We start from the raw sequence: 25,540 nt of genomic DNA, 5'->3' as shown, positions 1-25,540 counted from the left end.
TGAAGCACGTGAGAGGGCACCTCAGAACTGGTCCCCTGGCCCCCAAACGGTCATGCGGCGAAGGGCGCCGGGCTCAGGTGGGCACCTGGCGGGCCTCCCGGCGGGGGCGCCCGGCCCCCCCGGGCTCCTTCCGGGTTGGCAGCGGCCGTGCAGAGGGCGGGGGGCCGCGCCGCGGGGCCGGGCGAGGCCGGGAACGCGCGCCCCCGCCCGGCGCCCGCCTCCCGCCCGCCCTCCCGTCGCTGCGCTGGGAACCGGGCTCCGCGCGTCGGGGGAGGCAGGCGGCGCGGGCGGGCGGGGACGGCGGGCTGGGGGCGGCGACGGCGAGGGGCCGCGCGCGGAGGGCGCCGGGCGCAGCATGGGCGGCCCGCGGGCCTGGGCGCTGCTCTGCCTCGGGCTCCTGCTCCCGGGAGGCAGCGCCGCGTGGAGCGTCGGGGGAGCTCCGTTCTCCGGACGCAGGTAAGGGTCGCCTCCCACCACCTCTGTGCCCTGCCAGCCCCGGGGCCGGGACTCCACGCACCCCTCCCCACCCCCCGCAAACCTCCCTCAACCTCCATGCAAGCCAAGGATTGGGAAGGGGACCTGGTGCCAGCCGGATGGGAGGAGAGACCTGGGCCAGCCCCGCTATCTGGAGGAGGCTCCCGGCAGTGCGGGGGTCCCCGACTCCGTGTGACTGAGCCGGCATTCCCCTCCAGACTCCCCCACCGCCCCCACCACTCCACCTCCAGAGCCCCAGAGGTGGGGGAAGGGGAACAACGAGGGAGAAGCCCGCCTCCTGGGACTTCCATCGCCCTAGCTCAAGGGCCCCCTTCCCTGCACGCAGGAAAAGCCCAGCACATCCCCCAGCTGACCCTTGGGGACCCCCCTCCCTTTTCCCTTCTCTCGGCTTTTTTTAGTACCCCGGCTATTTATTTCCCTCGGAGGAAGAAGACTGGGGTGGAATTTCACAGATCTGTGGGTCAGTGGCCACCCCAGGGACCTGGCATTTTAATCAGAGACTGGAGAGAGCATTCTGTATTCCTGCTGCTGTTTCTGGAGCTGGGAACATTCTCTCTGTTGGTGTTTGTGGAGCATCTCCCCAGGGAGGAGCCCCTTATTTGCAACGTGGTCATGAATCCTTCAAGGATTGAGTAAGGTAGGAAGCACTGTCCCCATTTAGCAGATGAGCAAACTGAGACCCCGGAGAATTAACATAATTGTCTGGGTTCATGGGCCATTAATGGAAGTGTTGGGATTCGAATCTGTGTCTTTCCGGCCATGATAACAGCGTTTGAACCTGTCCCCTGTCCTGGTTGCAGCCCCTACCCCTGCTGGGGTCCCCTCTCAAAGGCCAGCCATTTGTTTGAGGCAGACAATGCCGAGTAGCCAGACCGCTTCAGGCCTTTTCATCCCATTCAAAGGCATTCCTGGGGCCCCCACCCCCTAGGGCCTCAATTCTTTAATTCTTTTCAGAAATTCCCTTTCGCAGTGGTCAGGGGCCAGCATGCCCTTGCTGGGCTAGCAAGAGCAGGTGACATGGCTAGGGCTGGAGGGCAGAGGTGGCAGTATCATAGCAGGCATCCCAGACAGAAGCAGGCAGGTGGCCCATATCACAGCTACTCCCACCTCCTGCATGCTGACCACAGCTGACCTGGGCTGGGCATAATTACCTGCACCCACCACCTCCAGAATCTTCCCAACTGCCATGGAGGCAAGCATTTTGATGATCTCCCTTTCACGGAAGAGGAAGCTGAGGCTCAGAAGGATAGGACCTGCCCAGGGCATGAATGTGAACCCCCAGGATCCTAGGTGCTAAGATAACCAAGACCCTAAATTCGAATTTCCAGTGTCGGGCTCAGGATGATGGTGGAGAGGGTTTAAGGTCCAGATTGCCCTCCAGCCAGTCCGGGGCAAGGCTTCCCAGCCTGGGCTTCTCACCCATCAGGGCTTCCTGAGTGGGAGCAAGATGGTGACCCTGGGCAGGTAGCTGGTGGTCACTGGGAACTGTCACGCCATCTGTTCACAGAAGGCTCACAGTGGCCTAGCATCACCAAAGCCCTAAAGGCAATGCCATTGTTCCCATTTTACAGATCAGAATGGGACCCAGAGAGGGAAAGCGGCACCTCAATCCCAGCCAGCCAGTTTCCCAATCCCATGTCCTTGGCACCCTAGGAGAAGGTGTCAGCTGGTGGGTCTGGGAAAGGTTTGCAGCTTGAGGTTAGGAGTCCCGGCTCTGGTCCTCACTCAGTGTGTGACCCCAGACAGGTCACCTCATTGCCCTGGTTCTCCTTTTCCTCAGTGTTACCCTCTCCTCCCCTTCTCCCCGGCCCACTGGCCTGTTCTGAGGGGGGATGGTCCACCCCAGGAGGAACGAGTAGTGGTTCACGCTATCACGGACATGAGGTGGAGGAAGGGACCCGTAGCTGGAGGAATCCGTGGTCCTCAACTGCCGGGACCTCCCCTTGTGGCCATGTCCCAGCATTGTTGGAGATAGCATGGGGACGTCACACACCATCAGACCTCCCTCCACCCCCAGCCCAGCACCCCAGGCGCCCCTTGGCAGCCAAGGGATTAGAGGCAGAAAAGAGGCTTTGTGCCTGGGGAGGGGGAGGCCTGGGAAGGCATCCAAGGGGCTGCCCCAGCCCCAGGAATGTGGCAAGACTTTGAGACCCCCAGAACCAGGGTGCCTGGGGGCTGTGCAGAGCTGCCTTGGCTCACCCTTGCCCCTCTGTATGTCCCCCAGTCCCTGCTGCGGCTGCTCCCTGACCCCCCCCCCCAGGTCCCTTCCCTCCTGAATCCCTGTTTCCTTTAACAACCCCATCTCAGCACTGTGGTTCTCTAATAGAAGCCATCACCAGTGTCCCAGGCCACTTCATCCTGCAGGGTGGGCCTCCTTGGGGCAAGTCCTAGAATCAAGGAGAGGGGAGAATTCTCTTCCCCAGCCCCTTTCCCGGGAGCTCAAATCCCAGCTCTGCACCCACGTGGGTGACCTCGCCATGTGACTTCTCTTGGAGCCTCAGGGTGCCCCCCGTATTAAATGCAGAGCCTGGCAATCTCTATCCCAAAGTCAAGGCAAAAACCTTGGATGGAAGGTGCTGTGCTGAGGTCTCTCGGGGAAGCCGCTGGACCCCGGCTGTGGGCTGTGGGGTATGAGCCCCAGTCCAAGAACCACAGCTCTTTGCGCCGGGCTATGTGGCTATGTGGTGTGTGTGAAATCTCTTCTGCCAGAGGAGATCCTGCTGTCCCCATCTGCAGATGGACAAAGTGAGGCACTGAGAGAGTCAGGGCCTTGTCCAAGGTCACCGAGCTAGGAAGTAGCAGGGCCAGGACTAGAACTTTGCCTCCAGAGTGGGGTTCTGGCTCTAATCACCCTGCCCCCACTTCATATGTCTCCTTTCTTTCCTCTTCTTTTCATAACGGCCCTTGGCCCCTGGCCCGCTTGGCTGCCTCCTGCAATTAGCGCTATCACTGTTCCGGATCACAGCCCTGGGCCCCGCAGAGACAAAGTCCCCTGGGCCCCCATGGCAGGGACTGGAGGGCAAATGGGAGGGGGGCCCTCGTGGGGGCAGCTGGTGCCAGGCTGAGCTGGTCTGGCCTGTTTTCTCTCCTCCGGCAGCCTCTGGGGGCCTGGGAGGTGCTGAGTGGGCACGAGTGGCAAGCCCAGAAGGGAAGTGCCGCTTTCTCCCAGCCCCTGCCCTAGCTCTATCCCACAGACTCAGCATCGGGGGCTCCCGGGCACCTTCTCACTGACCACGTCCCGACCCAGGAGACAGGGTCCACAGGGGCAGCAGGATTGTAGGCCGGCTTCCAAGTACTGCATCCATCTCCGGGAACCTGGGTCATGGCTCCCCTGCCCAGACCCACTCTCTGCTCTTGATCATTCGGTCATTCAGCAAACGTCCTAAGCACCCTCAGGCTGAGCCCTGTCATGGCCTGGCCCCTGCCAGTGCCCTCTGTCAGCATCCACAGGGAAGGGAAGAGCTCAGGGCTGCTGAAAGGTACCCCTGGAGGTGCCCACCCCTCCTTGCAGGACCAGTCAGTCTGGGCTCACAGGGCAATGAGGAGCCATGGCGGACCGTGGACTCAGAGCAGGCAGTGGCCACATTAAGTCTGTGCTTTAGAAGGACCTCCTTCTTGCTGCCCGGGTGGAAAATTTACAGGGGATCCGGGCTAGGGCTCTGCAGAAGAACTTAGATTTATCCAGAGAACAGTGTGGGCTAGGGTCTTCCAAGGTCAGGGAGGGGCGGGCTGTGGTTTTGGTGATTCCCCACACCCCAGGGAAGGGGCCAGGGGCTGACCTTGGACCCCATATATCCTGACTATCCCCCTCTGGCTAGTCAGCAACCAGCTCCATATCTCCCAAGCAGGAGATTCAAGCAAACTCAAGGTCATGAGAAATAAATCAGGGAGCCAGGCAGTGACCCACCTGGGGGCAATTTTAATTAAGAAAGAAGAAGAAAATTGTTTTCTCTAGCTCCCACTCCCCGGGAAAAAGGGGCAGATCAGACAACTGTGGGCAGTCCCAGGCGCACCTCCCCAAACGCAGTCCAGGGTGTGGGCATGAAGGGAGGGGTGTGCGCTTGTGTGCGGGTGAGGGCATATGGCCCTGTGTCTGTAGATACCCTCAGGAAGCCCCCTCCCAAAACTTGCACTCTGAGTTTGATGCATTTTTCTGGAGAGGAGCTGCACTTTCTCAAAGGGGCTTATGCCCCCACCCCTCGCCAAGCAAACAAAACTCCAGTTTCAAAAAGCACAGCTCCAGGGACCCAGGGGATCTAAAGGATGGGGGGCCTTTTTGAAATGTATTTAACTTTTAAAATCCCCACCTGCTCATTAGAAGAAAAGTTGCCAGCCAGAGGTTAAGAGGGTGGACTCTAGGATCAGATGGACCTCAGCTCAGCCATGACCATGTTGTTCATCTTGGGTGCCTGGGGCACATCCCAGACCCCAGAGTCTCTGTCTTCCCATCTGTAAAGTGGTGCTCATAATTGGCATGTGAAAGGCCCTGGCCCCAGTTCCTGGTGTGCAGCAAGCGTGATAACCTAAGGCTGCTGTTAGTGCAGGGGACAGAGCAGATGGAGAGCCCCTTCCTGCCCCCAGAGGGGGCCATTTGCTGCAAGCCTGTGATTTTTCCTACCTTTGTGCACATATATCTATGAATATGCATATAGTCTTTGGGCATCCTCATTTGAATAGAAACGCAATCATTCTCCTCCTGTTGCATTTTTCCCTTAAGCAGACACAGTGGTCTGCGTGTGGAGAACTTGCGCTCTAGCTCAGCATTGGGTTTTCTAGGTCTAGGGGTCCCGCGGCTGTTTAGGCGGTTCCTGATTTTGCATCTTTCCCAACAGCACTGTAGCAAGCGCCTGTCACCTCTCACATGGGGTGGCTGGCCACGGGCTGGGTGGAGCTTCTGCCAGGTCATTGGTCTAAACAGAGCCATCCCTTTTCCCCCTTTGCCTTTGGCTGGGCTGTTCCTGCTTCCCAGACTGGTTCCAGGGTGACCAGACAGGGAGGGGACTTCCCCAGGGTCCCACAGGGTGTTAGATGGCAGGTACCCGCCAAGGACATTGTCCTCTGGGTGGGCCAGGATAGGGGGTGGGACAGCAGCCAGGAGACTGATTTTGGTGGCAGCAGATGCCTCTGTGATGGCCGGAACATTCCAGGCGCTCAGCAGCCCTCAGCCTGCACAGGGTCACGGGCCCTGCATTTTTTGCTGGGGCTGGAAAAGGAGGCACTGTTTTAGGTGACCCTTTGCAGCCTGAGCCCGCCACTCCACCAGAGTTTTCCTTTGTGACCTCAAGCCTGGGGTCAGCAGGTTCCCAGGTTGGGGCCTTTACAGAACCACAGACCATGGCTCAGGAGATGGGGAGGAAACAGAAGCTGAGGTCTCTGGCATGGAGTCAGGATCCAGGGTGGGCCATCCACATTCCTGGGTGCAAATCTGCCTTTACCATGCGCCAGGTCTGGGACAGGAACAGTTGTCTTCCCCTCCCCTCTGTAAAATGTGGGGAGGTGCTGGCCTGGCTCACCAAGAAGGTGAATGTAAATACCCTTAGCATACAGTAGGTGCTCAATATATGCGGTGCATACAGTAGTTGCTTGATATATGCAGCACAACTATGATTATTAATCGGCATTTGGAGAAGTCAGTCCTCCATGCTTGGGACATCTGGGTGTTCCACAGAGGGGACCCAAGGATAAGACAGACGGCCTCTCTTCTGTCATGCCAGGGGAGGGAGAGGGCAGACATGAATTGCCAGCTGCATTCAGCCTGATGGGGATACAGAATGCTGCAGGATCCAGGCAGAGGACCATCATTATGTTAGGGTAGGTGGAGATGGGAAAGGACAGGGGAGAGGTGACAGCACAGTAGGGCTTTGAAGCATGGAGGTAACAAGTGGGGAAGTAGAGGCAGGGTGCTCCAGGCAGTGGGCCCAGTGTGAGGAAAGGCCCGGAGGTGCAGGATCCCAGCAGGTGTGAGCACTGGAGTACTGAGCATGAAGGTGAGCAAGGGAAGGATAAGGCCAGGCTTCCATTTTAGGGCACTCCTTCTTGGGAGCCACTGAGGGGCAGGACGGAAGAGCTGCTGCTGTTGTCCGGGTGGGTGGCAGGAGGTATTGGTGACCTGGATGGGCTGCGGAGGGAGAGAAGTGATATTGAGAAAGGAGAGGTTGGGCAAAGATACCTTGCTCCTGTCCTGTGCCCCGCAGCTCATTCCCCGAGCCCTTCCGAGCACCCCCAGCACAGCTTCCCCCTCCAGGGCTCTGGATTCACCCCCAGCCACAGTGCCCCTAAGACTCCCACTGGGGCCCAAAGGACTCTGGGCCTAGAGGCTCAGGGGCTCCTGGAGAGAACCTGGACCTCCTCATTCACCCCCCCACCTTGGGTCCTGGTCAGGGGCTGTGCACAGCACCCGAGCTTGCTCACTGTGGGTCTGTTTCAGGAACTGGTGCTCCTACGTGGTGACCCGGACCATCTCATGCCATGTGCAAAATGGCACCTACCTTCAGCGAGTGCTGCAGAATTGCCCTTGGCCCATGAGCTGCCCGGGGAGCAGGTGAGCAAGACCCCAGTGACTCAGAAGCCGGTGGCATTCCAGGTGGGGGCACAGCATGAACAGAGGCCTGGTCACAGTCCAGCATCAGAAGCTCAGGGCAAGGCTGGGATCCCGATGGCGGGTGGAGTAAAGGGAACATCAGCACCTCGCCTTCTGCTCCTGGGGCACCTGGAGGGCTTCCTGGAGGAAGGAGTCCATCAGTTACCCACATGCATTTGCTTGGTGAGGCTTCACTTCTGGGGACAGGCCAGCTTGCAGGGACTCCCTGTCCAGTTAGGATCTGGATCCCACCCCCCGCAACCTGGGGAGTTAGGAGGGATTGGAGGGGCTGAATCCCAGAATATAGCCAGAGAGAGGCTCCAGAGGGGCCCAGAGATGGCAGAGGACCCCGGACATTGTCCTCATGGACATCCAGGTGAGCAGGAAAGGCAGCAGAAGACTCTGTCTGAGTTTGGCTCCCTGGCCCCCTTCTTTCAGCTATAGAACCGTGGTGAGACCCTCGTACAAGGTGATGTACAAGACGGTGACCGCGCGTGAGTGGAGATGCTGTCCCGGGCACTCGGGGGTGAATTGCGAGGAAGGTAGGACCCCCTGAGGGACAGGCCAGGTGCCTTCCTTCGGGTGCGCGGGTGGGAGCGGTCAACCCTTGCTGAGTCAGAGCCACCCTTGCTGGCTGCCCCCCAGGTGTGGACCCGCCTCCCTCCTGGGGGACCCTCAGGAGCTCTGGAGAAATTCCATACATGCCTTGGAGCTCACATCTTGAGTCACTCCATCCCAGGTCTTTCCTCCAAACTCAGGGGAAAACCCATATGGACGTGTCCATTGGCGATCCTCCCAGCTCTCAGAAGCAAAGCACCGCTTAGGTCCGGGCTGGCATGGTTGGGATGCTTGTATCCATCCTACAGGTGAAGAAACCCAGGCTCCGGGAAGTGGTGGGTGTACAGTTGCTAAGTGGCAGTCAGGGTCCGAGGGATGGGCATACCACGCGTAGTGCATGTCCCAGGCACAGGAGGGGAGCACTTTTACCCCGGAGCCCTCCTCTGCAGGCCACACGTGTGGCTCAGGGCTAAGCGCCCAGCACCCCAGTACGCCCAGAGGACACAGCCCAGGCCTCCCCATGCTGTGGCCACATGCTTACCTGGAGAGCCCTCTCCAGGCCACCTGCCTCTCTGCTAAGCAGACCAGGTGGCTCCTGCCCTCAATGCCTACCTGAACTCAGAGAAAGACTTTGGTCACCAAGGGCTGTGTTCCCACAATGGCCCTCCAGAGGACAGACCAGCCTGAAACCAGCCCAAGAAGCAGTCCCGTAGGCACCTCAGTGAAAAGAGGCCATTTGGAGCCCCCAAAGCAGCCTCAGTAGCAAGACCTATTCTGATTCCATGAATACGTGAGACATGGCCTCTGGCTCAGGAGGACGTGATGCTAACAGAAATCACCAGTCTTGAAAGATACACAAACTTCACCTCCCCGGGACCCTATGAGAGTTCTGGCTCACAGACCAGAGGCCCAGAGATGTAGAGTCCCATACCCAGAGTACCCCCGGTGTGGGGCAGAGCTCACCACAAAGTGGGGTGGGGAGGGGGGCTGGCAGGTTTCCTTGTGGGGCTGGGGGGTCCCCAGTTCTGGTGGGGTGGCTAGAGGAGCAGGGGAGCTGCCCGATGGCCAGTAGGAGTCCTGGACTGAGAAGAGACCACCAGGCCTATGTGGGAAGGCAGTCGTGATGGAGAACCAGGTACGAGACCCTCCCCTCCATGCTGGGAGAAAGCAAGGCGGAAGGGCCCAGGGGGCAGGAGGAGAGCCAGCCAGGAGGGCCTGCTGCCAAAGAGGCTACAGAGGAGCTTGGGGGGCAGGGAGGGTGAATCCCCAGAGTGTGGGGGCCACCTGGGCCTAGCAGGCCTGCCCAGACAAAGGCTGCTCTATCCCTGGCTTCCCTCTCAAGGGCAGAACTTCCCAGGTCCACGAGGCCATTGTGGAGCTGGTGACGGTGGGGGACAGGTGGGGGCAGAGCCCGCGCCCTTGACTCCCACAGCTGGAGGCGGTTCACCCAGAAGCCACGATCAGGGCTGAGGGCTCTGATGATGGCATGGTGGGTGTGCAAGGCAGGCAGGGCTGGGCCACCCCTGACATCTGCCATCTCCCTCGCAGTGTCTCCAGGTCCCAGCCTGGGGCCGGGAGTATCCAGGGCTTCATGGGCCAGGCCAGATCTGCTACACCCCAGCTGTGTGGCCTTGGGCCGGGGACTCCCCATGCATTGTGCAAGCCATTGTGCAAGGGCTGGGGAATAGGGAGGCTGCAGAGCCGGTGGCCCTGGTGTCATGCCCACTCAAAGGGAGGGGCACCCTCTCTAAAGAGCACCACGCGGCCGTGCGCTCTTGCAGAGCCCGCACAATAAGCCTCAGTGTTCTCACCTGTGGAATGGGCATGATACTAGAGTCTGCCTCCCAGGGATGTCTTGAGGATGAAATAAATACACAGTAAAGACCTTGTTGGTGGCCTGCCTGCCCGGGGTAGGCATAATGTGATGATGGATGGGACAGGAGGGGCCTCTCCCAAACCCATACAGTGAGAGCTGAGTAAAGGGATGCTCGGGCCTGGATATTCTAGAAAACTGCTCTACTAGCAGCCCTGGGAATGGGGGTGGGGAAGTGTGGGGCATTGCAGGCCCATCCCAGGCCCTGCCCTTCCTCTGACAGCTGGGCTGAGCTCCCCACCTGTTTCCCCTGCTGGTGACTGACCTCTTAGTCTGCCCAGCACTGGGACATGGACCTGGGACCACAAAGCTGTGTCACCAGAGCAGCCTCGGTGGCCTGAAGAAGGAGAGAGAGGACCCCTCATTCCAGAATCCAGACCTAGATCAGCTGTGCTCCACCTCTCTGAATCTTGTCTCTATCTGGAAGTCACTTGGTATTGAAAAATGCCCACGTTTAATACGAGCACCAGAGACTCAGGCCTTGAACCTTTGGCGCCCGTGCTGGGGATTCTGTGATGGCTCTCTGGGACTGTCCTGCTTCCGACCTCTGAGACCACGCTTCTCGTCAGCTGCTCAGCGGGCAGGCCCCTGCATGCTTCCCCACCCCCATTCCCAGGGCCTTAGTCTCCAGAATCTTCATTCCTTCACAGCTCTTAGCCCTGGTTTTCCCATGTGCGGAATGGGAATGTTCACTCTGATGATGAGCAGGAATGTTCTCTGATGTTCACGACAACCTGGGAGGAAAAGACTGGAATGGGCCCCATTTTGCAGATAGGGAAACCAAGGCTCAGAAAGGTGAATGGACTGACCTGGAGTCACTCAGCACGGAAAGAGCCAGGATCAGGACCTGCCTAGACAAGCCTCTATTAGTGTATCCAGGCCTTGGGAAGCGGGGACTAGATGGCGGGGAGGGAGCCAGGCTGAGGTCTCACCTAGCTGCCCGCTCCCACTAGAACACAGTTGAGGAAGGGCCAAGGCCAGGATATATTAAATCTGCTGGTCCTGACCCCCTGGTGGGCTCTGCTGAGGGCAGGGCTGCTGTGACCTCCCTGTGATCCTGCCTCTGGGGCAAGTCCCAGCAGACAGATCAGCCCCAATGTCCAATGATGAAAGTGAGGCTCAGAGAGGGTGTAGGTCTCAGCCAAGGTCACACTTGCTAGTAAGCTCCGTAGCTGGGATTCTCAGAGCAGAGCCAGGGCTCTGACTTGAGGTCTGCAGTATACCAACCCCCTACCTGACCCTCCCACTGTCAAATTGATGAGGGGAAGGAAAGCGTCCCCTGTCTGCCATGCCCAGCACCGTGATTCATACTCACCGGCGTCATGCTATCGTGTTTCGGTGCAGAAGGTCCAAATGTAGAAATTGAGGCTGGGACACGGAAACGCTGTGCTCAGGGTCACATCCAGATTCAAAGTCCATCCGTATGACCGGAGCCAGGAGTTTTCCTGTGCAGCAGCCCCAGCCAGGGACTCCCAGGGCAGGGCACTCAGTCTGTCGGCGCAACCCTGAGACTGGCAGAAGCCCACCCAGACAGAAAGATAGAGGAGCTCCCTCCCCCTCCTCTCCCATGGGATCCCTTGGAGTCAGACAACCTCTGTCGGCCCCTCGATGTCCCACTGTCCTTAGCACACATGTCCCTTCCCCATCCAGGGACCCCCGCAGCTCTTGTCATCTGTGGTGGGGAACCAGAGAAGGAAGAAGTTTGCCTGAGGTCACACAGCACAATACCTTAAGAATAGAAGGGAGGTTGTGGCCCAGGCCTTTCCTGGGCACCGGGACTGTCCGCATCTCCAACCCTAACTGGTTACAAGGTCAGGTTTATGCTTCACTCTGAGGATTCGGGATCTCCTGGGGGCTCAGTGCTGCATGAACCTGCCCATGTCTGCCACCCCTCTGCTCCACTCCCATCTGGAAGACCTGGAGGCCCCCATTTCCTGACTCCCTGCCAGCCCATCCTCCACCCCCGGCCGGTGCTACCCTCTCCAACCGCCTGGGCGCGCCAGTGCTGTGCTCCAGCCCTGCCCTCCCTTCATCTCAGCCCCAGCCCACACTGGCCCTCTCTCCCACCATACAGCCCAGGTAGCAGCTGTCCCCTTTGCCTGTGATCTCCTTGGAGCCACGACCTGGCTATGATGTCCCCCATCCTGCTGCACTGCTCCTGTCTCCCCAGCACCAAACCTACTAATGGGAACCTCATTTTACACTGAAGAGAGGGCCAGGCCAGACACAGACTGAGGCTTCCCAGAGACCGCTGGAGGGAACTCAGAGCTCCCGGCCCCTCCACCCCAACCCCAGCCTTGGTTCAGACCAACAGAAGCAAATATTTATATTTGCAAAGTAAATACCCAGGAGGACACCTGGCCTGGGCCTGGGGAGGCAGCCTCCCTGTGGCTGTGGTCACTGGACCCAGCAGAGCCGTGGGTGGCTTGTGAATGAGGCAGGCCCTCTCCCAGCCCATGCCCTGAGAGAAAAAGTCAGAGACGCTGCCCAGGGACACTCTCAACTTCTCAAATCTGCCTTTTCAGCTTAGCATGGGACTTGAATCCCCACAGCCCCACCTCACTGTGCAGACAGGCAGCCTCTCCACTCGGGGCCTCGTGTTCTCATGAGGGCCCAATGAGAAAGGGCTTCTTAGCTTAACCCTGGTCCTGGGCAAAGGGAAGGGGAGCTCCTTGTGGGGGCAGAGGGCTCAAAACTATCTCTGATGCCATCCTTGTGCAGATCAAGACAGGGAGTGATGGAGCAATGAGAGCTTCAAGGGGAAGCTTTGGTGGGTAGCTTGTTCTGTCTGGGAAGACTTCCTGGGGGAGGTGACATGGGATTGACTGCTTCAGGGAAGGGGGTAGGGAAGCTGTGTGTGTGTGTGTGTGTGTGTGTGTGTGTGAGTGTGTGCACGCACGTGCGCACACACGCGCACACACAATACTGATAGAGACCTCCCTGGTGGTGGGAAGTAGCCCACAGTCAGGCTTCTAGAGTGGAGCTGGAGTTTGTGATCCTAGACCTAGCCTGGAGCCCCTGAGAGGGTGACTTTGGGGCTCAGGGGCAACCCTTTAGGACAGACCACCAGGCTGGGGTGAGGGGGGCTTTTAGCCCACTGGGGTCTGTTTAAAGGGCCCTAGCCCAACACCAATGGGAAGTATGTGATATTTTTGGATAACAAGAGACCTCTCACCAACCCTCGGCCTTTTCCCTATTGGGATTTACTGTGCTCAAAGGCCATTTAACAACTTGGTTTTCCCTTAAAGTAGTTCTGTCCATTTATCAGAATTTGGAGGAGTTTGGGGGATCGTTTTTGTGAACCCTGAAACCAAAACTAACATATTCTGTGATTTTTTTGGACAGTTTTGTTATTTTTTTAGCCTGCCTTCCTTCCTTCTCTCTTTCCTTCCTTTTAAAATTTTAACTTGCCCTTGACTTTGAGCCAGTTACATCTTTGTTGATGGTCAAACTGTGTTTTCATTGGTTTTTCTAGTCTCCTCCGGGCTCCCAGAGAAATGCCTGAAAGCAAACGGGATGAAAAAGAATTTCCAACCACAAGTGCACAAATTAATGACTCAGGGAACCCCTCGTGTGGTCTTAGAAGATTTATGCTCATTTTTAAGAGCATGGTGTCTGCAGTCCACAGTATTTGCTTTTTATTATGTTTTGCATTCGTTTTTCAGCCGGCGAGTCATGCCTTCATGAACAGAAGGTTTACTGAGGCCGCTGAGGTCCTACTACTCACCGGGCGCTTTTCCAGGCCTTGCAAAGGCCAGGCTGGGTCTCTGCCCTGGTGGGGCTCATGTTCCGGCAGGGGGAGGGGAGCGCATGATGGGCAGCAGACTCGGGAACTGACATAGTTACAGGACGCGTTGGAGAAATGCCATGGAGAAACAGGGGAACAATAGCGGGGTAGCGGGGAGGGCGGGCTGGGCAGATGGTCTGCTCAGTTTCATCCCAGAAAAAGCCCAAACTTCCATGGGGTTGGAGAGACAGCAGCTTCTTTTGGCAGGCATCTTGCAAAGGGTAATAAAATGGCCTTTTACATCTTCACCTGGGAGCAAAGAGGGTGAGGAGGGTTCGGGGAGCCCATTCCCCTCTGGAGCCTGCATTCCTGCCAGTGCCAGGCCTCCCTGCCTCGGTGCAGCCTGCGGACTCCAGGGGCCAGCTGGCCCAGGGAAAGGAACTGAGGCCCTGGAGTTAGTCCAACCGGGGTTCAAGTCCAGGCTCCAGCCTTCTTGCTTTCACCCAGGAGAGAGATTCTCATTCACTCATCCATTTGTCTGAGCCTAGGGGACAGAGGAGCTCTGTGCCTCAGTTTCCCCATCTGTAAAGTGGAAATGGTACTAGCACCCATTTGGAGGGTTGGGGGAGGATAATGAGTTAAGACTGTACATGGGAAGTGTTTACTAGAATGTGCCAGGCCCGGGGTTAAGTGCTAACTGTTAAGTGTCAGCTGTTATTACCTACTCTAGGGTTGGGCTGGGATAGACACTGCACTTAGCACTGGCCATGGCTCACAGTGGCGTCCCACCCCCCTCACCTGTCCCCAATCCCTGACCTAGTCTTGAGGTGCCAGCACACCTCTTCCTCTGTCCTGGGGGAGAGTCACTCCCTGCACTGGGGCAAGTCACAGGTCCCCAGGGAGGGCATGCTGGGGATGCAGGCCCAGTCTGAACGAAGGCCCTGTAGTGCAGCAGGGTCTGGCAGCCTCCCTACTGAGGGCTAGCCAGAGGCACCAGTCTGGTTTGAGTTCCCGGCGCCTCACTCCCAGCACTAACCCACAGCCTGGCTCTAAGCCGCCAGGCCTGTGCCTTATTTGGGTCTTCTCTCCACCTCCCACCCCTGGACAGACGGCACTTTGCGGCCTTAAAAGGCAGGCCTGGGGGGTGGGGGGGGGCAGTTGCTACCGCTGGCTCCAGAGCCCCTCCAGCTGTGCCCCCCGCCTCTGGCTTGGCCAGCCCATCCCTCTGGCTGTGGAGAAAACCAGGCCCCCAAAACCAGGCAGGCCAGGGCAGCTGGCTCTCCACAGGGGTGGTGGCAGGGGTGGGCTCCTGAACACAGCCCCCCTTGCCCTCCCAGGCAGCCAGCCTCCCTCTGGTTTTCATTTAAAACCAGGGCTGGATCCACTTCTGTGACTTTTTACCAGTTGGGGCAAGGAGAGGGTGGACGGCAATGTCCCTGCTGCCCGCTGTGTGCCAGGCCCTGCGTGTGCCCAGTGGGCCTCTTGGCACACATCACCTTCCTTGGGCCTCCCAGCAGCCTGGGAGATGTAGTGGCCTGAGGACCCCATTTTATGGTTGGGAAATAGGCAGGTCCAAAGAGAACAAGTCTTACAGGCAGCGAGTAGCAGGGCTGAGACTTGGCCTTGCACCTGTTAGCTCTAAGCTCTTAACCCAGGCAGCCAGGGTTGGGGGCAGGGGAGGAAAGTGGGCGTGCCTCACTGTCAGCCCCACCCATTGTGAGCCCCTCTCCCCAACACCATCAGGTTGGCTGTCTTGTTCCAGTTCAGCCCAGCTCACGCTATGTGATCCCAGGAAACTGTCCCACTTCTCTGGGCCTCTGTCTCCCTCTGCACTAAGGGAAGTGGGGATCCCTGCTGGGGCAACAGCAGCAGACGGGCAGGGTGGGGTCTGAAACAAGGACGACAAGGACGGTGCGGGGCGGCGGGTCCCTCACCCCCGTTGTCCCTAAGTTGCAGGCTCCTCTGGCTTCGTGGAGCCCAGGTGGTCGGGCAACACCATGCGACGGATGGCGCTTCGGCCCACAGCCTTCTCAGGTAGGTGCCAGGGCAGCTGCTTAGGGTCCCTCTGGTTTAAGGGAGGGCTGGTGGGGGTCCAGGCAATGTGGTGATGGTCCTAAGACCGGCTGGGTCTAGCAGTGGAGGGTCGGGGGGAGTGCCAACCCCATCCACCCCAGGGCTCTAGAGGGAGTCTGACCTGGGCCCAGTACCCCAAGACCCATGACCCCCGGACTCTGGCAGACAGAGGCCCAAGCCCCCAGCTTCTGCTTTTTATTGAAATGATGCTTTTCTAATAAGAGTCTGTAATGAGTGAGGCACCGTGCCAGGTGCTTTCCATTGTCAGCTCATTTAAATCTTTCAGCCCCAGGAAGGCATCATTGTCCCCATGTTAAAGAGGAGGAAGCCGAGGGTCAGAGAGGAGACATACTCTGCCCAGGACCCCACAGCCAGGAAGAGGCAGTGCTGGGACTTGACCCCAGATTTTGAGCTCATTAAGGACTCCCCCATCCTTGCTCTGAGCTCAGTTTCCTCAGATGTGAACTGGGGTAACACTTGTCCCAACACCCAGAATCTTGAAGAGACGAGCCTGTAAACACTAGTCTCTGTATGCAGCCGCTGGGAGGTTGCATAACGGGCCGGAAAGGCTATGGATCACTTAGGCGTATTGCTGGGGAGACTGGAGGACTTGGCCAGTGGTTGTGGAGGGTGGATCAGAGGGGGAGCACCTCTGATGCCAACACCATCCAGGCTGTGATATGTCGGTCCCCAAAGCCAGCAAGCCCAGGCCAGGGGGAAGCAGCAGGATTTCCTGCCCTGGCTTCCAGGGAAGGAGGCATCTTGGAAGCCAAGGCTGCAGGACGTGGGTCTCTGGTTCAGCTCTAGGGGCTCTGGAGCCCAAGGAAACCCTCAGGGCATGCCCCACCCTGACCAGATTATAGCTCCTTCCCTGCACTGGGCCATCTCATGGGTTGGGGCCATTAAAAGTCTGTCCCCTTGCCTCTATTCTGCGTCCCCCTGAGGGCTAACGTGTGCCACGGGGAACCTAGGATACCTGTCCCAGCCTCGTCCCTCCCTGCAGGTTGCCTCAACTGCAGCAAAGTGTCAGAGCTGACCGAGCGGCTGAAGGCGCTGGAGGCCAAGGTGCGTGAGCAGCTGCCCCTCCCCTGTTGGGCTCGTCCCCACCCACCCTCCACGCCCCATCAGCTCATCATTCCCACAGAGCAGCTCTGAGCTGAGCTTCAACACCCAAGAGCAGGTGGCCTTCCCAGCAGTTGTTTCCACCCTCTGGAACCAGCTGGCTTCCCTTACGTGCCCGTCCCCAGGAAGCCTGCTCAGAGTCATATGCCTGGCCGGCTCCTTCCCCCACGAAGGTCCCCTGTGCTCCCCCATCCCCAGTGCAGACAGAATTGTACACATCGCCCAGAGCCCGTGGCTACGTCCCCTCCTTGCCCTTTCGCCTTTGCCTTTTACCCTGCCACACCCACACCACCATAAAAACACTATCTTCCCAGTTTCTGAAGCAAAACATCTATTGAGCATCTCAAATGATTTCAAGATAAAAGGGTTTTAGCAATTAAAAAGTAAGACATTCCAGGGGCATCTGGGTGGCTCAGCACGTTCAGCCACGGACTCTTCATTTTGGCTCAGGTCATGATCTGGGCATGATGAGATGGGTTGTGGGTTGGGCTCCGCACCCCATAGGGACTCTGCTTGAGATTCTCTCTCCCCCTCTGCCCCTCCCCTGCCTCCTGCGCACACGTGCTCTCTCTAAAACAAATAAATCTTTAAAAAAAAAAAAAAGTAAGACATTTTAAATTTAGAAACATGAAAAACTCAGAATGGCAAAAAACCTACCAGGAAATCATCTGCAGCAATTACTTGTACCCCCAGAGAGAGCGACAGTCAACATTTAAGCATCTTCTCTTCCAGATTTTTCTAAGCACACACAGAGACGTACACACTTTGTCCGCGTAGCCTTTCCTCTGTCACTCTGGGAATTTATCTTAAGGAGAGTCGATGTGAAGATGTTTACCAAAACGTTAATAATGGATAGAGAAATTTGAAATCCGGATGGCCGAAGGGGTGGTTGCGGAGTTAGCATGCGTGGCTCTGCAGAAATCCAGCCAGCCATTCACAGCATCTCCATTTTGTCCTATGAAAGGATGCCTCCGATGTGTGCCAGAACCCTCGCTATGAGGTTGGGGAGCTCCGGGAAGCCCACACTGCTCCCGGAATTCCTCCTGGGAGAGGCCAGTATGAGGGGCTCAGTCTCAGATCTGGGGCGTGGTTCTCCATTCTGGGTCTGCCCAAGAGTTTCAACTTTTCTCTAGATCCCCACCCCCGGTCAATGGGCATTCTGTCCCTCCTTTTTCAAGGTTTTATTTATTTATTTTTGAGAGAGAGAGTGTGTGTGTGTGTGTGTCTGTGTGCACGTGAGCAGGAGGAGGGGCAGAGGGGAAGGAGAGAGAATCCCAACCAGACTCTGGGCTGAGTGCAGAGCCCAACGTGGGGCTCGATCTCACAACCCTGAGATCACGACCTACACTGAAATCAAGAATCAGACATATAACTGACTGAACCACCTGGGTGCCCCTTCTGGCCCCTTTTTAATCCCGGTCAGTGGCTCAGGAGGCACCCCTGACCTTTCAGAGGCTCCCCCACACTGGGTCCCGGAGTGGTTTTGTATACACCCTGCGGCCTTTAGTTCATTTCCTACCCTCCCAAACTTCCTTCCAAATTTCGTAAAAATCCTTCAAGCTTGTGGTGCTTTAAGAGACCAAGAGAAGTTTCAGATTATCAATGCAGGTCAGCAGAGGAAAAACCTCACCACCCAGCAAACACACCGCGACCCAGAACTCCCCTTGGGTGGTGGAGACAGTGTGTAATGGCTTTCCTAAGGATGAATTGTGCAGTTTGAAAATCACAGGCACTTTGGGCCCTGGGTCTCCAATCCAACCTGGGTTCTGCTGGCTGCGCAGACCTCCTATGACCAAGCCAGGGGGCTCCTCAGCTAGCCTGTCCCTGTTGAGACCCTGGACCTACCCTGTCTTCCTCTTCCTCCACAGGTAGCCGTGCTCACTGTCACTGAGCAGGCAGTGCTCCCAACCCCAGTTGCCCCTGGGGACCTCGTCCCACTCTGGGGCTCCCCAGCAGCCCAGGGCAGCCCTGGGGATGGAGGCCTCCAAGGTGAGTGTGTTATGGGGGGGTTTGCTCCCACATTCTAGTCCCCACCCCAGCTTGACCCCCTTCTGGGCCTCGGTCTTCTCAGTTCTCCAGTGGGCCGGAGGGGATGGGGCCTGGCCACCCCACCACCCCACCCCACACAGTGGAGCTGGGGTCAGGGACCCTGGATGACACTGACCCCTGCCTACCCCCTTGCCCCAGGACTACCCGGAGCCAGAGAGAACATGAGGGCCCCACTGCTCCCTCGAGATGGTAGGTGCTGGCTGGGGTGCTGGGGCCACAGTGAGGGCAAGAGGAAAGCCAGAGCTGCCAAGCTGATGAACTTTCTCCCCCAGATCGAGTTGGTGCCCAGGGGCTTCCTGGACCCACCGGGCCCAAGGGAGACACTGGCAGCCGAGGCCCAATGGGGATGAGAGGCCCGCCAGGTGAGTGCCCACAGCACTGCCCCTCCCCTCAGCTACCCAGCTCAGCCCTGTCAGTGAACCCTTTGTTGGCCAAAGGTAGCCTGGGCCCCTTCTACCCACTCGTGTCTCAACTCACCCACCTCCACTTGCACCCCGGCTCCCTGAAGCCCTCTTTTGCCTTCACTGGACCCATGCTTCCTGGGCACCTACCGTAGCAGGCTCTGAGCTGGGCACTGGGGTGGGCCCAGACCAGTTCATGCCTCCCGGAGCTCCCAGACCAGGGCGGAAGGGGGCACCTAGGCAGAGGAGGAACAGCAGCGCCCCCCCACCATGGGACCAATGTTCTTCTGGGGGATGTTGCAGGTATGGAAGGCCCAAGGAAATAAGCGGAGACCCAGCCTGGGTTGGGTAGGGGTGGGAAGGGCTTCCTGGTAGGAGTGACATCTTAGATGAAGCCTAAAGGATGACTTGAAGGGGACACCTTCAAGGCAGAGCAAAGACTGGTAGAGCGAACAACTCATTCGAAAGCCTGGAAGGGAAAGGAGAGAACATCCTGGAAATCAACATTTCCTAAGAAGCTACTAAGTACCAAGTGTCCATTGTCCTAAAGCCCCTGAAGAGGGTTATCCATCCCTCTGATAGATGGCCAAGGAGGTCAGAGCCAGGACAGTCCTGGGCCTGGGGCCTCAGGAGCCCTCTTCTACTCCGCTCCCCCAGGCTGCCTTGTCCTGCCTCCTTGCAACCACCCTTGGGCCTCCCTGCCTCTAGATACCCACCAACTCCCTGGTTCCATTGTAGGTCCTCAGGGCCCCCCAGGAAGCCCTGGCCAGGCCGGAGCTATGGGAGCCCCTGGAGAGAGGGGACCTCCAGGCCCACCAGGGCCTCCTGGGCCCCCTGGGCCCCCAGCCCCTGTCGGACCACCCCACACCTGGAACCCCCAGTATGGTAAGTCCTCTGGGGTCACGTCAGATAATGGTGGGGGTGAGGACAAGGCCGGCATAACCATTACCCCAATACCACTGCTATCTACCTTCTGTTTACCAGGCTTGCCTTTGGTCAGCTACGTGTTACCTAGTCTTTTGACAAATGCCATTGTCCTGCTCTGTTCTCAGATGAGGAAAACTGAGGGCAAGAGAGGGGTGATCACATAGCCAGGACATGGGGGAGGGAGGCCAGCTTCAAACCCAGGCATCCTCGGGAGCCTGTGCTTGGAACCGCTGGCATCAGGCCCTCCTGCCAAGCCTTGGAGCTGGCCAGGGTCCAGCCCTGAGAGTACCGGAAAGCTCCAGGCCTGGCAGCAGGAAATGAGCTCTGCGCTCCCTAGTTCTGTGCTCAGAGCCCCTTCCGCCCAGGAGGGCCCTGATGTGTATCCTCCGCCTCGTCCCCAGACTGACCTCCATGCGTGCTGCCAGTGGTCAGAGCTTGGAGTGCCCCGTTCACCCCTACCTGTGCCTTTTCTTTGATGTATGTCTGGGGGCCATTCATTTATTCCCCCAGCCAGCCATTCATTCCATCTCACCACTCCTTCTCCTTCCCCAAGCCTCAGTTTCCTCATCTGTACAATGGAGAGAGCGACTGTAGAGTTCTCCCAGAGCTCCATGACCCCCACACACAGAAGCCCAGTGCAAAGTAGGTTGTCAGTAAACAGTGGCTTTTATTAGTGTTCCCATCTGACATGTGGCAGTATGGGCTCAGCAAGCTGGAGTGTTGCTGGATGTCATGAGTTAGACTGTGGTAGGGTTAGTGCCCAGGTCTCCCTGCCTCCTGGTCCTGTGTGACCAATACTCTCCACCCTCCCCATCCCTGGAGCAGCTGTCCAGGAGCCCCAGCCACACGGCAGGCTATCCCACAGGGCAGTCACGGTCAGCTTGGCAGAGGGGCAGGTACAGACGGTCATGCTCAAGCCCAGCCCTGGTCACTCACCATCTTTCCCCCCTGCCAGGGGACCCTTTACTGTCCAACACCTTCACTGAGACTAGCAGCCACTGGCCCCAGGGACCATCTGGACTCCCAGGCCCCCCAGGGCCCATGGGTAAGTTGAGTCCAGGTCCAGGGTAAAGGGTGGGGTTGGGAAATGGCAGAGGGCCTAAGGCTGTGGCTCTCAGGAGGGAGCGAATGGTGGACTTCCTGGCATTGTACTCTGTTTCAGTCCTGAGGACATCCTGTCTTATTCCAGGTCCCCCTGGACTTCCTGGTCCCATGGGCATCCCTGGGAGTCCTGGACACATGGTGAGTAAATCTCCGGTTGCTCCCACTAATCTGTTCCATTCATTCATCCACACACCCACTTATCAGTCCACATATCTGTCCATCCATCCAGGCATCCATCCATCATTCATTCATTCAAGCATTTATGGAGCACTTAATATGCAAACTACTTTCCATAAATCTTTTCATTCAGTCCACATAAGGAGAAGCAAGCATTGTCCGCACTTGGCGGCCAAGAAAGATAGAGGTTCTTGACCTAGGGCTGCTGCCAGCACATAGCAACTTCCAGGTCAGGGCACAAACTCTCTGACTCCAGGGCCATACCTCTGAACCCTGAGCTGTACAAAGTCACTGCTGTGTGCCAGGCACTGGGAGTGTGGGAAAGAACCCAGATGCCCAGGCCAAACTGAGGCCCCCTCCTCTACCCCTCTGCCCCTACAAATCCCTGCCTACCCCATCCCGCCTCAGCACAAGACTGAGGCCCTGTCTTATTGCTCAGGGACCCCCAGGCCCCATTGGACCCAAAGGAATCTCCGGCCACCCAGGAGAGAAGGGAGAGAGAGTGAGTACTGAGGCAGCCCCTGGTGGAGGATTCTGCGAAGTCCTGGGTCATACCCACCAATAGCTGACTTCTCACCTCTCCTCCCTCCCACACAGGGACTGCGTGGGGAGCCTGGCCCCCAAGGCTCCACGGGGCAGCGGGTGAGTGATGTTGCCCACCCTACAGCACCCCCTCCAGGAACCCACAGGTCCAGACCCCTGCTCTGGCTCCATGCGCCACAACCAGAGCTCCCGACCCTCCCTCCGTCCAGGACATGGTGCATCTCTCTCTTTTCTTGTCCCTTGTCTCTGGGTCCTCTAAGGATCAGGTCACATCCCTCTCCCTCACTTGGGCTCTTTGTCTCTGTATCTGTTTCCCTCTCTTTCTTCCTTGTCTCTGTCTCTCTGACCCTCTATTTTTCTCTCTTTCACTCTCTGTCTTTCCAACTATGATTGTAGATTTGTTTATTTCTCCCTTCAGTTTGGTCAGTTTTTGCTTAGTGTGTTTTGAAGCTTTGTTTTTAGGTGCATACATGTTCAGAATTCTAATGTCAACCTTATGAAATTAATATCTTTCTCTCTAATGATACTCCTTGCTCTGCATTCTGCTTTGATACTAAATTAAACACACCAACTTTCTTATTTTCAGCCTTTGCATTGGTATATCTTTTTCAGTCCTTTTCCTTTCTATTTTTATTCTTTTTATTTCTATTTTCCTCTTTCTATTCAAAGGCTATCTCTGGTTAACAGCATATACTCAGGGCTTATTTTTTAAACAGTCTTGACTGTTGAGTTCACTTACCTTTAATGATATGTAGAGTTATTGATACGGTTCCATTTAAGTCAACCATCCTACCATCTTGCAATTTGGGCTCTCTTGACCCCATCTTTTAATTTTTTTTCCCTTTTTCCTGTCTTCTTTTAGACTGAGTACTGTCTACAGCCCCATTTTATCTCTATGACTTTGTGTTATTTTTCACGGTTGCTCTAAGGATAACGATAGGCATCCTTGACTTATCACAATTTGCTTGAATTAATATTATACCACTTCATGTATAAATAGGAATATTTCAACTGTATAATTTGCCCCCTTCTCACCTTGCTCTATCACTGTCATTCATTTCACTTTTGCATTTGTTATGATCCCCACAATACATTGTTGTTATTGCTTTAAACAATTGACTTTGAAACAAGTTAGGAAAATAGTCATTCATATCTACTGATATAGTTATCATTTCTAACGATTTCCTGTAGCTCCAAATTCAATCTGGTATCATTTGTCTTCAGCCTAAAGAACGTCCTTTAGCTCTGCCTGTATGGGTCTGCTGGCAATGAATCCTCCCCGCTTTTACCTAAAACTGTCTTCTGGGGTGCCTGGGTGGCTCAGTGGGTTAAAGCCTCTGCCTTTGGCTCGGGTCGTGATCCCAGGGTCCTGGGATCGAGCCCCGTGTCGGGCTCTCTGCTCAATGGGGAGCCTGCCTCCCCCTCTCTCTCTGCCTGCTTCTCTGCCTACTTGTGATCACTGTCTGTCAAATAAATAAATAAAATCTTTAAAAAACAAAAAGATATTTTCAGCTGAATATAAAATGAGAGTTTGGCAGTTTTCCTCCCTTTTAGCACTTTTAAAGATATTGTTCCATGGTCTTCTGGCTGATGTAGGAAATGACAACTTCTCATGAGAAACTGGCTATGGTTCTTGTTGTTCTCCTGTACGTACTACGTCTTTCTTCCTTTGGCTTTTAAGATTTTCTCTTTACTCTTGGTTTTCAACAGGTTGATAATGATGTAGTTGCGTATGATTTTGTGTTTATCCTTCTTTGGGTTTTCTAGGATTCCTAGATCAGCAAGGTTGCTGAGAATGTTGTTTTGGTTGGTTGTTTTTTTATCTAATTGATAAAATTATCTCTACAGCACTTTGGGGGGTTCAAGAAAAATTGAGCAGAAAGTACAGAGGATTCACATATCTTCCCTGTCCTCACATATGCACAGCCTTTCCCACTATCAACATCTCACGTACAATGGCACATTTGGTACAATTGAATCCACAATGACACATTGTCACCTGAAGTCCATAGTTTACACAAGAGTTCCCTCTTGGTGTTGTACATTCCATGGTATTGGTAGATGAATGCTGTTCTGTATCCACCATTGTCATGTTATACAGAGTGGTTCTGCAGACCTAAAAATCCTTGGTGCTCCGCCCATTCATCCCTCTCCTCTCACTAAGACGCATCTAAGTTTCCTCCGTGTCTTTTCACGGTTCAATAAACTCATTTCTTTTTAGCTGTAAATAATATTCCATCATATGTCCCACAATTTATCCATTCGCCTACTCAAAAACATCTTGGTTGCTTCCAAGTTTGCGCAGTTCTGAAGAAACATCCACATGCAGATTTTTGTGTGGACATGTTTTCAGTTCATTTGGGTAAATGCCAGTGAGTGCAATTGCTGGATCTTAGAGTATATTTAGTTTCGTAAGAATCTTTTCTGTAGGGACGCCTGGGTGGCTCAGTTGGTTAAGCAGCTGCCTTCGGCTCAGGTCATGATCCCAGCGTCCTGGGATCGAGTCCCACATCGGGCTCCTTGCTCCGCAGGGAGCCTGCTTCTCAGTCTGACTCTGCCTTCCACTCTGTCTGCCTGTGCTCGCTCTCGCTCGCTCGCTCTCTCTGACAAATAAATAAAATCTTTAAAAAAAAAAAAAAAAAGAATCTTTTCTGTAAGAAACACACTTTGTGTGTGTGTGTGTGTGTGTGTGTGTGTGTTCATATGTGGTAAGAACAGTTAAGGTTTACCCTCTTAGCAAATTTCATTTACACAACACACTATCATCAACTGCAGGCACCATACTCTATGTTAAATCTTCAGAACTTCATCATGTTATAACTGAAAGTTGGTATTCCTTTATCAACCTTTCCCCATTCCTCATCCCCTGCCCCAGACCCTGGAAATCTACTGTGTTTCTGTTTCTATCTGTTCAATCTTTTTTTTCTTTCTTTCTTTCTTTCTTTTTTTTTTTTTTCAAGATTCCATATAGAAGTAATATCATGCAGTATTTGTCTTCCTCTGTCTGATTTATTTCACTTAGAATAATGCCCTCCAGGGTCATCCATGTTGTTGCAAATGGGAAAATCTCCTTTATTTTTAAAGGATATATAATGTTCCATTATATATACACACATACATGGGGTGCCTGGGTGGCTCAGTGGGTTAAAGCCTCTGCCTTCAGCTCAGGTCATGATCCCAGGGTCCTGGGATTGAGCCCCACATCGGGCTCTCTGCTCAATGGGGAGCCTGCTTCCCTTCCTCTCTCTCTGCCTACTTGTGATCCCTGTCTGTCAAATAAATAAATAAAATATTTAAAATACACACACACACATGCACATATATACATACATCCTGTAATAAATCCCTCTTCGTCATGGTATATAATTCTTCTTATACATCTTAGATTCCATTTGCTAAATTTTGTTGAAGAATTTTGCATCTATGAGATGATATTGATCTTTCAATATCTCTTTTTTTTAAGATTTTTTATTTATTAATTTGACAGAGAGAAATTACAAGTAGATGGAGAGGCAGGCAGAGAGAGAGAGATAGGGAAGCAGGCTCCCTGCTGAGCAGAGAGCCCGACGCGGGACTCGATCCCAGGACCCTGAGATCATGACCTGAGCCAAAGGCAGCGGCTTAACCCACTGAGCCACCCAAGCACCCCTCAATATCTCTTTTCCTTTCTTGTACTTTTGTCTAGTCTTGGTATTAGGGTAGCACTAGCCTCATAGAATGAGTTAGGGTGTGTTCTCCCGCTTCTATCCTCTGAAAGAAATTGTAAAGAATTGGTATAATTTCTTCATTTTTTTTGTTTTACATGTGAGTGTCCAGTTGTTCCAGCATTATTTATGAAAAAGAGTATCTTTGCTTTATTGCATTGTCTTGCTTCTTTATCAAAGATCAGTTTAATTTGATTTCTATTTCTG

General features: G+C 55.3%; 1 protein-coding gene across 27 annotated transcripts in view; it reads left to right on the top strand.

Moving 5' to 3' along the window:
• The first annotated feature begins 291 nt into the window (after positions 1-291).
• The window catches only part of EMID1 (EMI domain containing 1), a 45,539-nt gene continuing 20,290 nt past the window's right edge, over positions 292-25,540 (top strand). For 3 of the 27 annotated variants that reach the window (XR_014302499.1, XM_082698073.1, XM_082698079.1), the window contains exons 1-14: positions 296-456; positions 6,923-7,036; positions 7,514-7,617; positions 7,834-7,941; positions 15,184-15,267; positions 16,310-16,371; positions 18,297-18,417; positions 18,616-18,666; positions 18,750-18,839; positions 19,617-19,763; positions 20,761-20,850; positions 20,995-21,047; positions 21,526-21,588; positions 21,684-21,728. Coding sequence is in view for 26 of the 27 variants with exons in the window: in XM_082698073.1 (XP_082554199.1) it covers positions 356-456; positions 6,923-7,036; positions 7,514-7,617; positions 7,834-7,941; positions 15,184-15,267; positions 16,310-16,371; positions 18,297-18,417; positions 18,616-18,666; positions 18,750-18,839; positions 19,617-19,763; positions 20,761-20,850; positions 20,995-21,047; positions 21,526-21,588; positions 21,684-21,728 (1,233 nt within the window). In the remaining variant the exon portion in view is untranslated. Of the gene's footprint in view, positions 457-969; positions 1,133-6,922; positions 7,037-7,513; positions 7,618-7,833; positions 7,942-15,183; positions 15,268-16,250; positions 16,372-18,296; positions 18,418-18,615; positions 18,667-18,749; positions 18,840-19,616; positions 19,764-20,760; positions 20,851-20,994; positions 21,048-21,525; positions 21,589-21,683; positions 21,729-25,540 lie in introns of those variants that run through there. The other 24 variants (XM_082698093.1, XM_082698098.1, XM_082698074.1 and 21 more) reach the window with 17 other exon arrangements.

Source organism: Mustela nivalis (assembly GCF_964662115.1).
Source record: "Mustela nivalis genome assembly, chromosome: 14".
NCBI classification, from domain to species: Eukaryota; Metazoa; Chordata; class Mammalia; order Carnivora; family Mustelidae; genus Mustela; species Mustela nivalis.
Note: the sequence above shows the minus strand (reverse complement) of the source record. Positions and strands in the feature narration are given on the sequence as shown.